Source organism: Pempheris klunzingeri, chromosome 16 (genome assembly GCF_042242105.1).
Source record: "Pempheris klunzingeri isolate RE-2024b chromosome 16, fPemKlu1.hap1, whole genome shotgun sequence".
Classification (NCBI taxonomy): domain Eukaryota; kingdom Metazoa; phylum Chordata; class Actinopteri; order Acropomatiformes; family Pempheridae; genus Pempheris; species Pempheris klunzingeri.
Window position 1 is genome coordinate 4,424,992 of NC_092027.1, and position 20,234 is coordinate 4,445,225.

At 44.5% G+C, this 20,234-nt stretch overlaps 1 protein-coding gene across 1 annotated transcript in view; it reads right to left on the reverse strand.

The window, feature by feature from the left end:
* Nucleotides 1-20,234, reverse strand: part of macf1a (microtubule actin crosslinking factor 1a) — a 199,157-nt gene that overhangs the window by 94,141 nt on the left and 84,782 nt on the right. Inside the window, exons 6-18 of the mRNA XM_070846005.1 lie at nt 8,473-8,639; nt 7,905-8,017; nt 7,071-7,177; nt 6,423-6,542; nt 5,473-5,568; nt 4,850-4,977; nt 4,558-4,651; nt 3,023-3,177; nt 2,162-2,465; nt 1,540-1,668; nt 1,354-1,431; nt 728-889; nt 303-407 (exon numbers count right to left, since the gene is read on the reverse strand). Coding sequence (XP_070702106.1) covers nt 303-407; nt 728-889; nt 1,354-1,431; nt 1,540-1,668; nt 2,162-2,465; nt 3,023-3,177; nt 4,558-4,651; nt 4,850-4,977; nt 5,473-5,568; nt 6,423-6,542; nt 7,071-7,177; nt 7,905-8,017; nt 8,473-8,639 — 1,758 coding nt within the window. The remainder of the gene's footprint in view (nt 1-302; nt 408-727; nt 890-1,353; nt 1,432-1,539; nt 1,669-2,161; nt 2,466-3,022; nt 3,178-4,557; nt 4,652-4,849; nt 4,978-5,472; nt 5,569-6,422; nt 6,543-7,070; nt 7,178-7,904; nt 8,018-8,472; nt 8,640-20,234) is intronic.

The following is a 20,234-nucleotide window of genomic DNA, read 5'->3' on the forward strand; positions in this document are numbered from 1 at the left end:
CACATGCCAAATCAGTATGTTTATTATAGTTTTAATTCAGTGTTTCTATTGGACATAATTAGCAATTTATTGCTGTTTGTAAAAAAAAAAAAAAAAGGTTTACAAAAGGTCACCGTTTACCTGCTGCCCTTTAGAATCTAATTTACATCTAAGGACCTTTAATGTGACAAAACAAATTATAATAAGAAATAAATGAGTAACAAAGAGATTTTGGTTGAACTGTTCTCAAAAATGAGTCACAGAGGAAAAACCCATCATCTTTAAAGGTCATTCAGTCTAAGTGAACAAAGCCATCGATTCACCTCCACAGTCTGCTTGGCTGGATGGTTCTCCTGACACAGACGGTTGGCTGTTTCCTGGAGTGACTGCATCACACCTTGTTTTTCATCCAGCTCTAACCTCATTTCCTATAAACAGAACAGGAAAGGAAGGATGGTATGTTACAGGATCTGTATGGCACCAGCCTCGTGTAGAAATAGTGTTTCAGTGAGCATGTAAACAATTTCTGAATATAAACGAGTTCTGATATATGTGGGAAACATTGAGTTCTGTGTGGGGAGCCTGCTTTATGTACGGCTGCCATTTTTCTTCCAATAAAAGATAAAATAACACCCTGTTTTCCCCTAAAGTTCCAGATGTTTATGCTTTGTGTTGTCTGACTTGACTAACGGCTTCTTCTCACAGAGGAAACCATTAGTGTGTCTATTCGCCTCCTTCCTCCACTCACGCTGTATAATTCTCTTTTGGCGTTCATGTTGGGGTTGTTGTCGCTCCAGTCGAAGGCAATCTCCTCTTCCTCCCTCTCGTTGAGCCAGATCAGCTCCTCAGTGCAGTGCGACACGAATGCGTGCAGGCTCTCCAAGCTCCGCAGGCGCCATGACGAATGTTCCTATGGCAACCATACAAACAAAAATCATCGTCATGCTGATCAGCAGTGCAGAGAAATAAATGGAAAAAAAAACCATCCTCTATTCTCTGGCTGTTTTTACTTTTGGTTTCTGGTGCATTTAGGGGGATGAGCGAAAGAAGGCAAAGGGTCATTTTATTGTGGAAATAAAAATAAATTCACAAGCATGTCTGCACACATACAGTGTTAAGATATAATAACACATGTAAAGCCAAATATATGTCAAGAGACAAGAGCAGAAGCGAGAGCAGACAAAGAACCAAAAGGAGAGAAAGTGGGCGGATTTGGGGAAAGAGAGCAGATGCAGAAGTAACTGTTCTTAGCATGAGAGTCCTATCATGGTCTAATTGGATTAACTGAGGAAGGGGGTGAACTAGGAGACAAAGAAGTGTGTCACCACAAACGCACACACGAACACAAACCACAGTTCTTTATCTGAGACTGACCAGTAGTTTGCAGTATTGGTGCTCCAGCTTGGCCAGGGTTTCAGAGTAACTGCTCTTGAAGTTGGGAGAAACTTTAGCCTGAAGGAGGAGACAGTCAAACTTCATTACAAACCACAACTCTCAGCAGAAAGATCTCTGCTCATGTATAAGTGATGTGTGTGTGTGTGTGTGTGTGTGTGTGTGTACCTCATAGCTGCGTGCCTCCTGTAAGCTGCTCATTAGCTCTTCCACAGCAGTGTGAATGGTGTTGTGCTCCTGGAGGTTGTTTTCTACAGAGGGAAGGTCTGCGCCCCACTCAGCACGCTCCAAAAGATCCTGAAACACACAGGAACAAAGATCAATAAGGCCCTAAAGAAATGACATATTCCTTTTTTTATCTCACTGAAAGCCATTTATTTTCTTACTATATTTCTAATAAGTTCTTACTCTTATTTGTTTCATTTTGTATTCTTGAAGGACTCACTCAGTCTTCAGGCTCAGTTGAATGTGTTTTCAGGCTTTTAAATCTTTTCATATTTTATGAAATTGTTGATGGATTTATCACATTACTCCCCAAAATACAACGGCCTTCATAGAATTGTCCTTATCTATATATTAATATTTTTTTTAAATTGTCTTAGGGGTGGAGCCAAAGCTACTGCTTCCCAAACGCGAGGATTTTCTGCTTCTCTGTTTTATAGAACTGTAAACCGAAGACATCTGAGGAAGTTTGAGGCATTTTTTTCCCATAAATGATTAATCGAATAATCAAGAAAATAATCAGCAGATTAATCCGATGATAAAAACAATCATTGTCCCAAAGGCTGACCTGCGTCTCCTCCACCCATCCCAGCAGCTCGTAGATGAACCTCAGGCTTCCTTCGTCCTCCGATGAAGACATGGCCACCAGCTGGGAGCGAGCCATGGGTCGCCGTAGGAGTGCGGCACTGACTGCCCCCACAGCGCCTACAGCTCCCAGCAGCGTCTGCCCCAGCGACAGGCCGCCGTCTGTGGCTCTGTGGCCGGTGAGCTCTGGCCCGGTGCTGCCCAGAGCCTGGGAGAAGTGGCCTTTCCTGTAGACGCTGGAGCACTGCAGTCTGAGGGAGACCAGCTCCTCTTGAAGGCAGGACACTCTGGTGATGCAAGACAGAAATGTGTGGTTACTGGAGGTCAGATGGCGACTCGTTCTTTCCCTCAGTTGATTTCCCTAATAGATAAAGTTATTTCAAGCAGTCCACTCTCTGTAAGTCTCCTGAACCCAGGAACGTATTAAAATCACTCTGCCTCTCCATCTCAGCAATTATGTTAAATTATGGGAGAACTGACAAAAGACCAGGACGCCGATTTTCTGTGAGGTTTGTGTGCGAAATGCTGAAAGAAAAAGGGAAATGTCAGCAGTCTAAAACTCATGAAGCGACAAGCTGATGAGCCACAAAATGAGGTTTCTCTGCCATCATTTTCTGACACCACTGATCTGCATCAGAGCGGCTTTATACACTTGACAAACAGCAGAAGACAGAATGCTTTAACTGTAGCTGATAATTAAAGGATTTGATGACAGAACACAATTGTTTGTATTATACTAACTAATTACTCATTACTCACTAATTAGCCTTCATTCATTATTAAACCAAACCTGTTCGTCTACAGAAACAACAGCAAAACCATCAAACCTTCGCTCCAGGCTCACCTGAACACCAGCTGCTCCACCTGGTAGTATTTCTCATCTCGGAGGACTTTCAGCTCCTGGGTGAGTTGTCTGGTGAGAGACTCGCAGTCCTGCAGGTAGCAGGCCAGTTCTCTCTCACACTGCACGGCCTCGCCGCTCTCCACTCGAGACATGTCCTGGACACCAGAGGAGGTTTGATATTTATTAGCTGCTAACTCGGCTAACATATTAAACTTCTTTTTTACGAGCTATGCTGTTGTAGTGTTCCCCAGCCAGAGATTCAGTAAAACACACAGTAAAACCAAAGCAGGCTTTATGAGAACAGCAGCAGCAAATACAGGATAGCTTTGGCAAAAATACAAATTATAGCAATAAAGTTCTTCAGAAAATTTGCAAAATATATCAAATGATAATCATAATAACTATGTGGAAACTTCGGTGATTTTAACAAGATTCTCTTCCAGAAGTCAGACGATCAGCAACAGAGCCAAAAGAGATAAAGAGGAAATAACTGGACCATTTACACTTTCTAATGTAAGTTTGTGTCCAGGCAGCATCTAACACAGAGACAGGCTGAGGGAAGAGGGACTGTGTTGGCAGAAAGAGGGGAAAGTGATGAGGGAATATTTATTGCCCCAGAACGACACTTGCTTTTACAACATGTACGCATTAGCACATTGTCAAACATTTACCCAACATAAATCCCAGGGTTCTGCTTGTGTGGGTATAAAAATACAAGGAAGTAAGATGAGGAAATGGCTCTCTGGGCTGCGTCCTGTCCCCTTGGCTGTACATCCTTTACACCAGTGACTGCAGGAGCCAGCATGGGGACAGGACCGTCCTGAAATTCCCTGATGATGTGGTTATCACCAGCCTGCTCCATAATGACGCATCTCATCATGGGCCGCGGCAGATGAGTTTGTTAAATGGTGTGAGGAGGTCTTCCTCCAATTAAATGCCAAGAAGACGAAGAACATGATCATTAAAAAGAAATCATCCCACCCACCATGTCAGACCCTCATCAAAGGAATTAGCAATGAATTTTGTGAACAGAATAAATGTCTTGGTACAGTCAGTGGTAATGACCTGAAATGTGATGCAGTCTGTGGGAAGGAACAGCAATGTTTGTACTTCCATTTGATAACTTTGTTCTACAAATCATTCATTGAATCTGTTCTTACTTGTACGGTAACCTGGAAATCAGGGACAAAAGCCACCGGAGCTTTATTGTGAAGGCGGCTGGCAGGGTGATGGGTGTCCCACCGACCCCCCTTCACTCTGAGTTTGAAATTCTTCCCTCAGGCTGTAGGTTCAAGTGCAACACGACTAAAAACTCCTCTGTTTCCCCTACAACAACGCTGCTTAGTCTGCACATGTAATTTAGTATTTTAGAGAATGTCTTGTTGTATGATTGAGTATCACTGTGTTTTGTATATTATATGAGCAGGAATTATCTTTGTACTTTAGTCTTTGTTTTTGCCCCTGGCTGACTGTAACGTTTCCCATCTGGAATAATAAAATGACTGAAGTGAACCGATGACAGGGTCAGTACTCACAGCCTGGAGTGTGTTCTTAGCGAGGGTCAGTTTCTCCTCACAGTCCAGAGCCATGTTCTGGATCTTATTGGCCCTCTGAAGCAGCACTTCTAGCCTGAACACACACACACACACACACACACACACACACACATATACAATGAGGTTAAAGGGGCATGTCCCTGAAAGTCACGCTTGATGAGAAATTGAACATAAGGAGTTGCATCAGCGTTTGTGACTGAATTGCATGCGTCCTGCTGGAAGTGGATATCAGTGTGTGTGTATCAGTGTGTGTGTATCAGTGTGTGTGTACCTCTCCACGGCCGGCCTTAGAGCCTTTTCTCTCTCCAGCATCTCCAGGATGAGTTTGCCCCACTCCTCCTCTAGGTCATTGGGATGGAGGCCCTGAGGAAGCTTAATACGACCGAACTCTATCCACACCTGCACACACAGTATATATTCAACATCCAATCATACTTCAGTGAAAATGCACACACCGTATAACACTAAGACTAACAAACTCTATGAAAAGCCTCATTACATAACAGTTACAGCTAAGAGTGATCATAAGTCACACCACGGACACAAACTCTCTTAACATCAGCTGAGTGAGAATAAAGGAGGAACTATTATCAGCTATCATGTGTTTCTGTTCAATTAAACAATCTGCTGCATTGATAACAGCAAAACGGTGGAAATGACTTTGCTTCAGGTGACAAATGTATGACTCAACTCGCACAAAAACACTAATAACAAAACTCTCTGTCTCTTTTTCTCTCATTGACAAACTCCTGATCCCCTTGAGCTGAGCCCCATGATGCACAATGAGCTCTGCACATGGGGCTAAATGTTGGCCACCTTCTCCTCCATCCCGCCGCCCTGTTCTCTTTTACCCCCATTCATGTTCTTCTCCGTCCTCGCTCTCTTCGTTCTTACCTCCAGCAGTTTGTAGAGGTGCTCGATGTGACCTTTCTCGATCTCCTTAGCAGGGATCTCCGTCTCTTTGAAATGGACGTACTCGTTGTAAAGTGCCTGAGGGAGGACAGAGACAAGAGGTGCTGATGAGTGTTAGTGGGGTCAATACTAACACATGCTTTGTTTAAGGTCAAACACGACGTCGATACCTGTTATTGGAGGTAAAAGCTTTGTAATCACAGTGTCTCCCTGGGTGATCATTAGCCAGTTTTCTCACCTGTCATCTCCAGCGACTTGACTGCTTTATTTTCCTTCTATTCTCCTGATCTTTAGACATCGTGTCAACCATTATTTCACTCACTGCATCATGCTAACACTTTCTCACATTATTGTTCTCAACATCAACATCATGCCTATCCTCTTCAAATTAATTCCTTTTTATCTGAATTCTTCACTCCCTCTTGCTCACCTTACACCTCTGTCTGCTGTTGTCCATTTTATTTAACCACTGTCTCTTGGTATGCCACATGGCCACACGGTCACCGGTTTGATTCCAGCCAGCAATATTTGTTGCATATCATTCCAACTCTCTCTCCTCCATTTGCAGTCTGCCTCTTAGCTGTTGCGATTTTTAAAAAATCCCCTAAAAAAACTTGCCCTCCCTCCCTCCCTCCCCTCCCTCTCTCCCTTTATTTCTTCTCTCAGGGTTTTACAGAAATTGCCTGTCAGCTCCCTGTTTTTCTGGCTGCATGTTGGTGGGACTGAGGAGAAAAGGCTGAGAAAAGACTTTACACATACATTTGATTCCAACCTCAGCCGAAACCATTTTCAAATAAGTTCTGTTCTGTCTTTGTGCGTCTGTGAACACAAACTTAACAGAAAAGTAACAAAAAGACTGCCTGCATGTGATGAAGAGCTCAATAAGTAAAAAACTGTTTTAAATCTGCATCAAACTAATTTTGGGTGCCCACCTTCAGTTCCACAGGGTTTTGTGGGAAGTTCTTGTTGGCCATGAGGGCCGTATGCTGGCGGCTCCACTGGAGCAGAGAGGAGAACCTGGACTGGTACTCTGACCAGCGCTGGTCCACCTCCTGATGATGAAGGAGAGAATAGAAGGAGGAGACAGCAGGGAGGGAGGGAGACGGAGAGAAAGAGTGATTTCTCAGATCACACATTAAACATGCAGACTGCCTCAAAAAGTGTAGCAGATAGGCTTCATTTTAGGAGCCTGAAAAAAAGTTGTTTATAATAAATGACTGTTCACACTGTTCAATTAATTGCATCATTATTTGTAAGTTCCAGGTCATTACTCATGAAGCTGCACAAGCAAACAAAATGGAAATAACATTTCTGCTGAGAATGAAGTGAAAAATGAGTGTTGTTGTAGTGCTGGAAGTATTTTAAAAAGTAACTATTCTAACTAATGTTGCATGGCTGTAACAGGTTATTAACTAGAACAAATAATAGGCTTTTAAGTACAAACATAAAGTGTGAATGTGTGCAAGATGAGGGATGCAATTAAAATGAGAAGTGCAAGATCCATGTTTAAGGAGCTCAAACTGTTAGAAACGGTTGCACAGTAAAAGTGGTGCGAATGGGTGGAGCAGAATGAGACGCACGTTTGCAGCGATGCCCTCTCCTCCCTCAGGGATTTTGGGGAAGGCATCATAGATGGAGGAGACGTAGGTGATGACCGACTTCTCATCTGGAGACGGAACATCAACGTCTGAAGAGAGAGACGGAAAATTACACATTAGAATTAACATGTGGAAATAAGTGTGCAGATATAATAACAACCCAGCAGTTTAACTACTAGACTACTACAAATCACCCACTTATTTTTCTGTGGCCAGTTTGTGTCAGCTGTTGGCTGGATGTGAGGGTTATGGGACTTTCTAGCAACAATGCTTGAGTGGCAGGCAATATAAGGCAATACCAGCCACGGACTCAACAGCATCCCACACTTCCAACTGACAAACTAGGCTCAGAGCACTCAAAATGTCAACATCAGCCAAAATGTTACTTTGCCTGAAATAAATAGTGGTGATGATGAGAGGATTTTAAAGGTGTTTTTGTGTAAAAATACCAAATATAGTGCCATAAAGAGAGCATCTGCAGATAGGCGGAACAAAGGAGACATGAAGGCTAAAACTGTGTTTACTAGTCAGCCATAAGGTATCGCTGGCATGGACTAATGTTGGCGTTCTTCCAGAATAAAAGCTGGAAACAAACAAGACAAACTTACATGAGCAGAATAAATAATATGCTGTGGGAGACTTCTTCTAATGTTTACATCTTTTCTAAAAGATCCCTGGATACATTCTAATTAGACAAAGTCCTGTTACTGAAATGTGACGTATTATAAAGTCAGAGTCAGAGAATCAGCCTCTGTTTTGCTCTGAGCGGGCAGGGAGTCAGTTGGTCAGTTTATTTATTCAGATTAACAGTCTCACCCTCAGCGTCAAGCAGTCTGGTCACCCCTAGCGACTCAGCGATCTCGAAGGCCTGCTCGAGGTTCTCCCGGTTACTCTGCCGCGACACCACCTCCATATCGATCAGGTCTGGCCTGGAAAACAGACACAGAGGGGACGTTTGTGTACTTTATATATGTGTGTGTGTGTGTCTATCTATTCATGAGTACTTCTGGTTGTGTGTAGTGTTTAAAAGCATTCAGAAAGTATTGAACACCCTTGACTTATTATATATATTTAGATGAACTCAAAGCTGTTTGCAATGAACAGTCTGCACATACATCTATACATGTATTTATCTTCAAATCTGTTGAAAATCAATGTTTTGTTGAAGCATCTTCAGACGAATTAGTTTTTCTGAGTACTTGTGTATCAGCATGTGTGCATTTAAAGATTTTCTCTATCTCAAGCAGTTTAATTCAGTTTAAAGTGTCCCTGAGAAGAGGTTTAATGCTTACTGAATCAACAACTTTACTGTTATTCTTTACTGTTTACTGAGAAAAAAATCCAGTGCACCCATTCTGAATCCAGGCTTTGCTCGTCCTCTAACCTGTATCTGTGCAGCAGAGCGTTGAACATGCGTCCGTCGCTCCAGGATGAGGTGAAGTTGACACAGCGGAGGCCGGGGTAGCCCTCCGTCGCCTGCTGGCTCCATAATAACAGCTTCTCTTTGGCTGTGAGGTCGCCTGACTCGCCGCTCACATAGATCTCTGAAATCTGGAGGGAACAGACGGAGAAAGACGGAGTTTATTTTTGGGATTCACCATTTCTACAGGCAGGAGAAACAGCAGTCCTCTGTTGAGTGGTGTCGACACATGTAGTGAAACAAACTGAGCTGCAAGGCCACAATCCTGAGTCCTGGTACATTCACCTCAAAAAACACACAGGAATTCAACATTGGGCTTATTTTATTATGTTCTATCTTGAGGCACTGACTCAATCTCCTCACCAGAATTATAATAGCAATATATACAGCAGACAACATGAGCTTAACTCTCACGTAATGTCACAGGCACAATGAGTCGGCAGAGACCCGAACTCGCTGGAGAGGTTTTAAGTCACTTTGATTCAACCTGTCGTCTCCCTTTGAACCTCTCATTCATCTCTCTGGAGATCAATAATCCTCCGTCTGTCTGTGAGACAGCGTGTATCTGAATTCATGTATTTCTATATTAATGCAACATTGTGCGTAATGGTTTTTTTTCCTCCAATTTCCTCACTCCATCATCTACACCGTCTGGCCTGCTCATTAACTCGTGCCACCCCCCCCTTCCCAAAAAACACTTCGCCCCCTCTTCCTCATCTCCTTCTGTCTCCCCCTCCCCAACCTCGATCTGTCTCTTCAGTTTTTCATGCTCTTTCATCTGCTCTGCCTCAGATGCTGATCAGTCTGCTCAGCCCTCTCATCCACTGCCTCTTCTACATTCAGTCCTCAAATCACTTCCCCTTTGTTTTCGCCTGATGTTGCATTAAACACTAGAGACGGGGTCATGTATCAAGAAACCACGCTGTGTGTTGACTGTGTTCCTTTCTCAGCCAGGAGCTTGGGATATTTACCAGCCCCCTGAACAGTGTTTGATTTTGTATTAACTTTATTTTTTATGTTGTTCATGTTGTTTTTAGGTGCTTTATAATCCTCCTTTAATTCTGTTTGCAGTCAGAAAGCACATTCACCAAATCAGGTCTATTGAAAATATGTCAGGAAAGTGGCCATGAAATCTAATTAAATTATCCATAACTACTTTTTAAATATTCACCTTTAATTATTTACATTTTCTGGCCTGTACCACTGGAAGCACGTACTATTTGACCCATGACTAATGTTACATGATGTTTTACACACCTCTCGGACGTACTTTAAAGACATAAAGTACATTTTTACAGAAGGCCTGAACAGAAATGAGCCTGGCAGATATTTCATCCACTTTTAACCACTTTTCTTCCTCCCAATTTGCCTTCTTTAGGTCCAGCTGTCCACAGTGAAAAAGGCAGAGTGATGTATATGCTGTAACTGTCAGTGCTTGGCTGCCGTCATTGTCATCAGTATTCTTCTGTCATCCCTTCTTCCCTCACCCTCTGTCCTACACTCCTCCCTCTCTCACTGTCTTCCTGTCTCCGTCTCTCTTCCTGCTGCTAATATAGAGCAGTATGAAAGTCCAGTGTGTGCCAGGAGACTGCAGCAACAGCCAGAGAGACATGGAGGGGGAGGGAGAAGACAGAGGAGGGAAGAAAGATGAAAAGAGTAGCAAGGCCAGCAAAGGAGGAGAGGGGGTGACATACTACAGCAAACTGACAACAGTTACCAGTTTCACACGAAGTGCTATTTGTTAAAATCCCTATTGATTCAAAGAAAAAGACATAAATGTTCACATAAGTGCAGAAATAAAGCTCAAACAACTTCTCTGCTTCAACAAGGACACCATATCCACCATTATCCAAAGCAGCTTTCTAGCAGGTTAACAGTTCTATCAGTGTCTCCTTGAGTACACAAATTATGACCAGCAAATAAAAGAAACATGATGGAGTTGGTGCCTTGAATGGGAATCGACAAATGCGAACTCTGCTGTGTTTTCCTGCAGAGCTCCGTCTCTCTGTATGCATCTACGATCTCCTGTGCAGAGAAATACAGTGCATCTAATCCTCCAGCTGAATATTGATACAGCACTCTGTGTGAGGGCTGCCTCTGCACAGAGAGCCTACACTCCCACTGCAACAGTAGTTCATCCTCCACTTACTGATCTGCATGTCTGCCACTCATTTATTCATTTATGCAATATGTAAATGTACATATGAAGGTTTTTTCTGGCGATTTAAAGACATCCTCTAGTGGCCGTCTTGGAGGTACTTTGACATCAAAAGAATAAAATACTCTGAACCCAACATTTACTGGCTTTAGCAGGAACCTTTGACTTAAGAGGAAAACCATACTGTTTGGTAAGCTAACCACCACAGTCTTTGCAGTAAACACATCTGACCAGCTCACTAGTTTATCCATTTAGTGAAGCTAACGGTCTGTATGTTCATTAGAGCATGTCAACTTAACATTAGCTGCTCTGCTAAATTAGCCTGCTGGGTATTCAGCTGGCAAACACGGCCAAAAACAAGCTGTTTAATTAACTGCACTGACTCCTCTGAAGCTCTAAGTTGTAACTTTAGAGGTAATAACAGCACAGTCCCCTGTCATAGTAACTACACTGATCTAATGTTGTCTTTTACTTTAATGGTCAGCTAAATGACTCAAAGCACAACTGATGTCTTATAGTTTTTCTTCGTCGTCTCCACTGGTCGGCCATGATGGTGCCAGTTGTGGAAAGTTTAAGATTTGTGGCACAGCAAGACTTCCTGCCCCAATGAATGATAAACAATCAGATGCATTTTTGCAAACTCAGTTTGAACAAACTGTGTGTGTGTGAAAATGAAACATACTAATTTCCACCAATTGTAGTTTACAGGAAGTACAGGCTACACACACATTAAGAGACTGCAGCACTGGTCACATGACTTGCTGGAGTTAACGTGCCTCTTCAGTACAGGCTTCAATGGCTGTGTGTCTTCTGTGACCACGATATATGAGTTTCTACACTACATTAGACGTAACTCTGCTGCTGGCTGCCTGTATGTAATGTGTAAGTGTTGGTGTGTGTGGTCTGACTCAGCCATGAGAGTGTTACTGCAGATAAAGCGTGCAAACAGACGCAGAAATGTGCGGCGTTCAGTGCAGCCACAAACACCCATAATCCACTAGCAGCCCCCTGGGGCTCTGGACCAGCCCTCTTTTAGAAACATTGGCCCCTTTGAAGCTTATGGAGGGAGGAGGGAGAGAGAGGGATGGATGGGGGAGATAATGATGGGAGAATGGATGAGAGACAGGAAGGCTTCATTGTTTTAGTGGCTCTTGAACACAAAGTACTTTGCTTTAGGTCCTCAAGCAAAACCGACGGATGGATGGGTGGATGAAGGATAGACAGATGAATAGCTTCAGACACAGTGGGACAGGTACATGGACACATTTGAGCAGTGGTTTAAATGTGTGGCAGGAATCCCCTCAACGTTCAGCGAAGCAGCCGCCTCACTGATGAATGCGCATTTCAAATCCCTTTTTATGCAGAGAGGGGCATCAGACAAACCCATGTACAAAGGACAGCTGCACTTCAAACTGAACACAGGGCCACCCCGACACACACACACACACACACACACACACACACACACACACACACACACACACACACAGACAGACAGGAGTATTGATCACTGCTGTCCAGTAAAAACCCTCTTAAGCAGGGATCTCTCTATGTTTGTGCTTCTCATGACTCAGCAACTGAGCATCAAATCAGCTCTAAACACACAAGCTGACATGACATCAGCTTCTGCACACACACACACACACACACACACACACACACACACACACACACACACACACACACACACACACACACACACACACACACACACACACACACACACACACACACACACACACACACACACACACACACACTCTACCACCTTGCCTTAGTAATGTGGAGAACAACTGAACAAACTGTGGCAGCCGATGTGAAAAGCGCCCGTCATCTGCTGTATCACTGCAGTGGCCGCAGCAGCATTTTCATTCTCAAGGTGAAGTAGAGCCAAGCAGCAGTAAGCGAGCACAGAAAGTCTCTCTCTCTCTGATCTCTCCTGCAAGTGAGCCCCAGAACAGTTTTACAACCCAAATCGAAACGTGCACTGCACAGACTGAGGTTCTGGTTCTTATAAACTGAGTCACCCTCTTAACTCAGAACATAACATCATTTGTGGGTGAACTGCATTATCGACTTTTGAAGCTTGTGTCATCTCTGATGTGATGCTGATGGAGTCCTCTCTGATTAACAGCTGTAAACTGATACGAAGGGCAAACATGCTACAACGGCCCAAAACATTTCCATCAGTAGGAACACGCTCAAACCTCAGAAACAATGCCAATTAAAAAAAACGCATATGAAAATCCACAACACATTCAACAACGGAGACACTGAAAATGAAAAAAAGTGCAGCAAAAAGCCCAAACAAATAAATGATGAATCAATGCAAAAACACATAAACCCCAAAATAAACAGAGAGGAACAACAAAGAGAATCTTTGACATTTATATTTCACCAGATAGAAACAGGACTAAGAGACATTCATCAGCAAACAGACTCATGAGGCGCTGCAGGTTCTTGACAATGCAAAAGGTCTTAAAGATACATTTTTCTTTGAGGAAGGGCTAAAAACTTCAATAATACTTAGGCAGCTACCAAGATCTGTCTGTAGCTCTGTGCATCAAAAACAATAATTGGCAATAAATGTCTAGTAAGACTCTGTCTTGTTTACTTATTCTTCGATCAGACAGTTCCTGATACAAATAAAGGTTTTTCCAGTTTTAGACCATTTCATCGTGGCAGCATTTAACATCTGAAAAGTTTGGGTTGTTTGGTTTATTGCTATAAGTTAATGTGGATGAAAACACATGTTTCTATCTCTCAAAGTAACAAGAACCAAAGCTCAGGTATTGTATCAGCACGTGTATTTAAAACTTTCAAACAATATCCAGCTATACCGGCAGCCAGCTTGTGACTAGGCAGAAAATTGTGTTGAATATGTTGAGGACAGACAAATAAATAGTCCAGTGTGAGGTAGAAAGCATCTGAACAGATCTCAGTCTTCTACTCCTCCTCAAGTGGCCTTAACAGTTGCCAACCAAACCACCAGAACTAGACAGACACACAGAGATGCACATAATTATATTGTGTGCTATTGAATTGGTTGGAAATGACAAGTTCCAGTTTTGAGCATGAGAGAACCCTGTCATTTGAAGCAATGACCCTTCTCTCTCACACAGAAAACACCCGGCCTGTCTGTCTCACACGCTGTAACAGATGTCGGCAGTGAGTAAGTAAGTGTGGTGTGAGAAAAATAACAAGCAATGGAAGGAAGCGAAGGAGAAGAGAGGGAGCGAGGGATGGAGGAAGGACACTGGAAAAGGCGAATGGAGAGGCAGCCTGTGCTGCGTTGATTAGGCTCTGGGGACAGAGGTGGAAAGACTGGAGAGAGGCTGATAACAACACACACACACACACACACACACATTCAACCAGTCATGACAACGAATGATTTGAATGGTGCTCAGATGACAATAAAGGCACCCTTCAAAAACCAAGACTCATAAACATCAACAATAGTGCCCCTCTGGAGAACAATACACCTCTGCGTTCACAGGTTGCTCAACAAAATGCAGAGGAGGTTCAACATCACTAAAGTTCAAGTTCCTGCAAAAAACCTAAATAAATAGATGTATGACTTCCACTTCTCATCACCATATGTTCATGAATAACAACAAATTACTCCTGGGAAACTAAAAAAACGGTGGTCAGTGGCTAAAAGTGACCTCTTTATCTATATCTATATCCATTCACTTTTCTTCAGGAGCAGGAGAATCAAGACAGGGGAGGAGAATAAAATGTAGGTTTCATGAGCAGAGCAGCAAATAGCAATTATTTTCATAATCAATTAATGTTTCACTTATTTCAGGTCTAAGCAAAGTCAGAAAATTGTGAAAAATGCCCATCAGAATTTCCCTCCGATTGTTTTGCCTGACCAACGATATTCATTTTAGGATATTAAATATAAAAAGAGGCTCTGAGAAGCTTCAGCAAAACTGTTTCCTTAATAAATGACTCAAACGATTAATGTATTACTATAAGTAGCTAAGTAAGTTATCTTCTGTTGATTGACTGATTGATTTATCTTTACCTTAACAGCCAGGTGGTAAATGTTCTGAGGCCTGGTAACAGTCAGTTACTAGGAACCTCTGGATTAATCAATTAAAGTGTCGTACCACTCATCAAGACAGACAGACAGATAAAGATCCAAGATGTGATCGATGTGTGGCTGACAGGACAGAGGTAGAGGTAGAGGTAGAGGTAGAGGTGGAGGCAGAGGTAGAGGTAGAGGTAGAGGTAGAGGTAGAGGTAGAGGGGGGCAAACCTGTGGCAGGTATTTCACAGTTGCCTGTTGCTGCAGTGACAGAGGACTCTCCATCATGGAGTCCAGTCTCTCTGATGAGCTACTGGTCAGCCCTGCCCAGTCCGTCTGACTGGGAGTGGTGCCTGCTGTTTCTGGAGAGGTGAGAGGCAGGTCGCTGGCGTAGCCCGACTCCAACAGTGAAAGCTGCTCCTGTGCACGAACTGGGGTGTCCAAGCTAAATCCCTTGACAGCCATAGTCTCATGAATCCGTAGTTGGTTACAGGACATGTGGAAATCCCCTGCAGACATTTCAGCTCTACTTTTGTCCTCTTCTGACAGTTGGACTTTGAGCATATTTCCTGTGACCGGAGACAGGGCAGGGGGGTCTTTGCGTACCTCTACCTCGCCGTCACTCTCTCCCCTCCACACTGGAGAGCCGAAGTCACTGGGGTACACTGTCCTCACCACGCACAGTTTACCATCCACCTCCCGGATATGGACCACACCTTTGTGCTCCCTCCCTGAAGGTGTCTGCACCACGCCTAATGTCTCTTCTGGTCCTCCTTTAACTCCCCCATCCCCTTTCTCCTCCCTCTCTCCCCTCCACTTGTCTTTTTTCTCCTTTTTTTGTCGGAGTATCCAAGGTTTCTCCAGGACCCCTTGGACTTTCTCCCTAACACGACAGACCCTCCCTCCACCTGGAGTGGTACTTCCCAGAGCTGGGGCTGTGTTGACTGGGGTGGTGGTCGTGGTTTGGCTCGGGATGCTGGATACATCTATGATGGCACTAACAGTGTCTTCCTCCCCTGGAAAGCAGAAAACCCCTTTCCATGCTGGGCTGGGCTTAGGGGACGCTTCAAGCAATCTGTTGCCCAAAAGGCCCCCTAAACTGGCACTCACGGAGCCAGGAGAGAGGGTATTGCTGTGCAGATTAGTTTTGGAATGAATCATCTGGGTATCAGGCACTGTTATGTGAGCCCTAAAATCTGAGTCTGCTGTTCCTGTTACTGCAGCCTTTTCCTCATCATCTTCATCCTCTTCCTCTCTTTCATCAGGCTCGTGGCTTCTTTGCCGCTCAAAGTCGTCCTGGTCCAACTCTCCTTTCCTGTTCTTCTTGCCCTTGTGCTTACGTCTGAAACGTAGACGCTTCTTTGGTGAAAGTGGGGGGGCTCCACCAAATTCCCCCTCCTGAGGCGGCCTGACACAACCCATGGAGTTCCCCATGTCTTTGATGCAGACAGAAAACAGTGTATAAAAAAGATAACCGCAGCAAATACAGGCAGTTAATCCATCAGAGAGGAAAAACAAATGTTCATTTGGGTTTGGACAATTATTCCAGTAGTTTGAGAGCAAAATCCCATGACTAAAACAAAGAGACACTAGAGAGAAATGTTCAGGTAGGCTGGCAAGTGACTGAGAGTTCCCTCATTTATCTGACACCTGTGAGTAATGTGAAGACATGTTGAGCTCCGTTTTTCTTGGCACCATCTTAAATACAACCGGGTGAAGAGAAAGATGGAGGTCTGCAGTCACTGAAGGAGAGAGAGGATAAGTCCGTCTTTTCCTCAGGCAGTTATTGGTTCAGTCACGGGGGAGGCAGCTGTAGCCTGACCTGTCACAGCTCCCCCCTGTTTTTCCTCTTTCCATCAGCTCACCTGACTGAGATTCAGGCGGTGCACCGGCCAGCCTTGCCCCCTCTCAGGGCCCTACGGTGTACTGTATGTATACGTGCAGGCAGCTGACTGGTTTACTTGAAGTGTTTTCTCGATCCCAGAAGCATTATTGTCATAGTCAAGGACACGAGGACACAGTTATGTCAGTAAAGCCACATGAGAGAGGAAAATTAATTCTCTTAGGGTCAGGCGTCTGATTTATCACCAGGCTTGTGGCAGGTGAGCTGTTACCTGGTGTAAGGCAGTGTGTTGGACAGGATGATGAGTGTGGGAGAGAGAAAAATGTAGTGCAGTCTGGTGCTATTCAGCCCATTAGTGAAGCTCCGGCGGCTTCGCACGTATCGCATGTGTCTGCGTGTGACATGAGAACCGAGTGTGAAAGTCTGGGTGTGTTTGTACTGCAGGGTTTCTGGGAATCAGAATCAATTTTTATCTCACTTCTTGATTCAATGTCATAATTCCTTCAAATATGAGCCGCTGTTGCTCAGTGTAGTGAGAAAAATAACACCATCATCTGCTGCAATTCCAGTAAAATTCCTCCTTCCATCGCTGATAAAGCTCAAACAAAGTGATGGTGAGATTTGCTGTCAGTTCCAGGTACCGGTGTAATCCAAGAGATCCATCTACGCTCAGATCCAGCATCTATCTGAGGTCATGCATTAATGATGCCTCTCTCCTACTGTGGTAATGTTATTGCAGTGCAAAGGGAGGGGAGTAACATCCGTAATGCAAGTCAGCCACAAAACAGAGTTTGGTAGGAATCCTATCTGTCACAGTACTCGTAGTGGAAGTAGTATCAACAGTGATGCTGTCGATAGTGACAGCCAGCCCCGTGTCTCGTTTTGCTGAGGCAGCACGATGTCCAGATTGGTTGTGGGTGAGAGATAGTGTGCAGTCAGCCAATGCTGCCACGGATTGCTGGGAGATTCAGCCAATACTCTGACAGCTTGTTAAATACTCAATCAGAGCATCGTCTCTCCGCCCGATGCTTCTCCTTGTCGCCTTCCCACGATTTATCCTGCTCATTGAGCTGGTGTCTCATGTGAAGCATCAATCCTTACAGCTCGTGTGTTCCTCCTCTTAAGGGACTGTTGTTGTCAGTATTTTGGAATGCAAAATCGCTGCTGTTAATTTCTCCCATTAAAATAATCTGCAGGCATGTTCACAGTCTTTACAGTGATCATCCAGGGCAGACAGATACCTGTGGAATCGACTCATCACAGTCCAGAAAACACACAAAATGCTGCCGTGCACCTTAGCAGGGTGCCGGTCTAAATCTGGAGGCAGCTGAATGCACACAGACTCCACCTCGAGCTCCCCAGACAGTTTAGCATCACATGCCTCTACCCTGGGTAACAGTCCAAAGATGCCCCCCCTGCCTAACCTCAATGTCACACTCCCTGAGGACCAGAGTTGGCTGGGAATTGTTTTCCAGTACTGTCCAATCATAAAGCTCCTGTGTCCTGCTGTCAGTCTGCCAGTTACTCAGGCGAGCTTCCCCTTCATCAGGTGGTGCAGTGCGACGATGCAACAGCCTGACAAAATCCACAGTTTGCAGGAGGTGGGGGGGGTATTTAGCCCATGTCTTTTGGAGAGACGAGAAACTGCAGGCTGGGGAAAAAAAAAAGGCTCTTGTTCCGTTTCTCCTCTCTGGTGCCCTTTCGTCTCTTAATAACTCCTCACGTCCACTAGATCTAATTAGGAAGAGGCATCTGGGTTGGGAGCTGGAGCTGGACTCTGAGGCAGAGGAGGAGGAAGCGAGGAAGAGACTGGTCCTCTGTCGGCTGAGCTGAGGTCCTGTCAAGATGCAGTTCTACAAGCAGACCTACTTCAGGTACAGATGTGTATTTGGAGCAGAGCCAGAGGGATTCAGTGTCCAGTGAAGGGCAGCCCTGAACTCCTCACAGCACGGCGGCAGAGGTTAGGACAAGAGGGTCCGCGCTCCATGTCTCCTTAAAAAAACAAAGACATGCAGGCAGCAAAAAACGGGAACACAGGGCGTCTCCGGCTAGGAGGAAACCGTGGCTCCGTCAGACAAGCATGGCTGCATTGATCCGATTGATACGGTGGAGAAACGGCAAGTGTGTGGCTGTCCTGGGGAGAGTATGGGTGTGTGTTTGTGCCTGCGAGGCTGGGCGGTCCCCTGGTCAGCTGTGTGAGCCCTTCTGCATACGTGTCCACGAGTGTGTCTGGTCCTGCTGTGCGTTTGTGGTCTGAGGCCTGCTGATCGGGGGAAGCCGGGAGCTCCAGTGACAGCAGGCAGCCTGGATTCGAGTTTTCCTCTGCTGGCTTCGCTCCTCTGCTTTATCCCTCGCTCGCAGACGCCGGCAGAGGGAGAGAAAAGCTTTTATCTCCCGGCTGCTGCAGCTTCACACTCTCTTCTGCTCGATCTCTCACTCTCACAAACCACCCCTCCCTCCTTGGCTCTCCTCCTCCTATCCGCTTCCTCGTTACTCTTGCCTCTCTCTCTCCCTCTCTCTCTCCCTCTCTCTCTCTCTTGGCTGTTAGTGAGCAGCTTTCTATGCCACAAACACACACGCACATACTTGACCCAAAAGCTTCTCTGAATGACAGGCTGCAACAGGGACGGAGAAAAAACCGACAAGCAGTGGAGAAATCAAATCTAAATCAGACCGTTGCGTCTCAACATCACTGCAACATTAATGAAAAGCGCGTAAGCACTTCTATCCGTTACTCTCTTTCCCTCTATTTCCTTCAATCTTCTGTCTGTCCATCAAGCTACAGGTTTGCGAACGGCTCAGGGGTGAAAAGGAGAGGCGCACAGAGAGTGAGGAAAGAGATTTGAGGGAATTAAGAGAAAGTTGAAAAGGACAAAAGTGAAGCAGGAGAGAATGATGGAGGCTGTAAAAGGATCAAGAGCTGTCGCGGGGGGGTAAGGGGCACACTAACACACACACACACACACATCATCATAGCAGCTTGAGTTGGGAAACATACTATGAGTCAATATTCCTTCATTTTTCTTTACCATTAATACAGAAGCAGCTAAGACTTCAGTAGCACTGGCTGTATTGCTGTAGGTGACTGAAGGCAAAGTTAAAATTAAAGACCAATGTGATGAAGCACCTGGATTTTACAGGCATTCAGTCTGCTGGATTAACTAAAAATAGCGCTGTTCAATCTGATTTTGAAAATCTATAAATGGGTAATGCCCTGCTGGATTATTAATTGGTGGATTAATTGTCTGAATCATTTATGTGAAGCAAAATTACATTTTCTTTCTGGTCCCAGCTTAATGCAACTGTCTCTGATACGTCATTACAAATTGTATGTATAATACGAAGAAGTCAAGAGAGAGATTATTACTTCTATCTGACATTATACAGGCTGCTTTGGAAAAATAAATAAATAAACATTAGCTGCAGCCCTAATAGATATCACAGTATCAATTTATTCATCTCAGGATAAAAGGTTTCATCCATGTTGCCCACCAGTAGTAATGAAGTATTCTGGTTTGAGCGCCACAAACACACGACACAAATGTAACTCTCCTACATCACTGAACACATTTAAAGGCCTGTTGCCACGTATGGTGTTAAAGTCTCTTTGAGCCTCCACCCACCATCACTGCACATACATTCAGTAACACAGCTCATGCAGTACATACATGGCACCAACACTGCAGGAG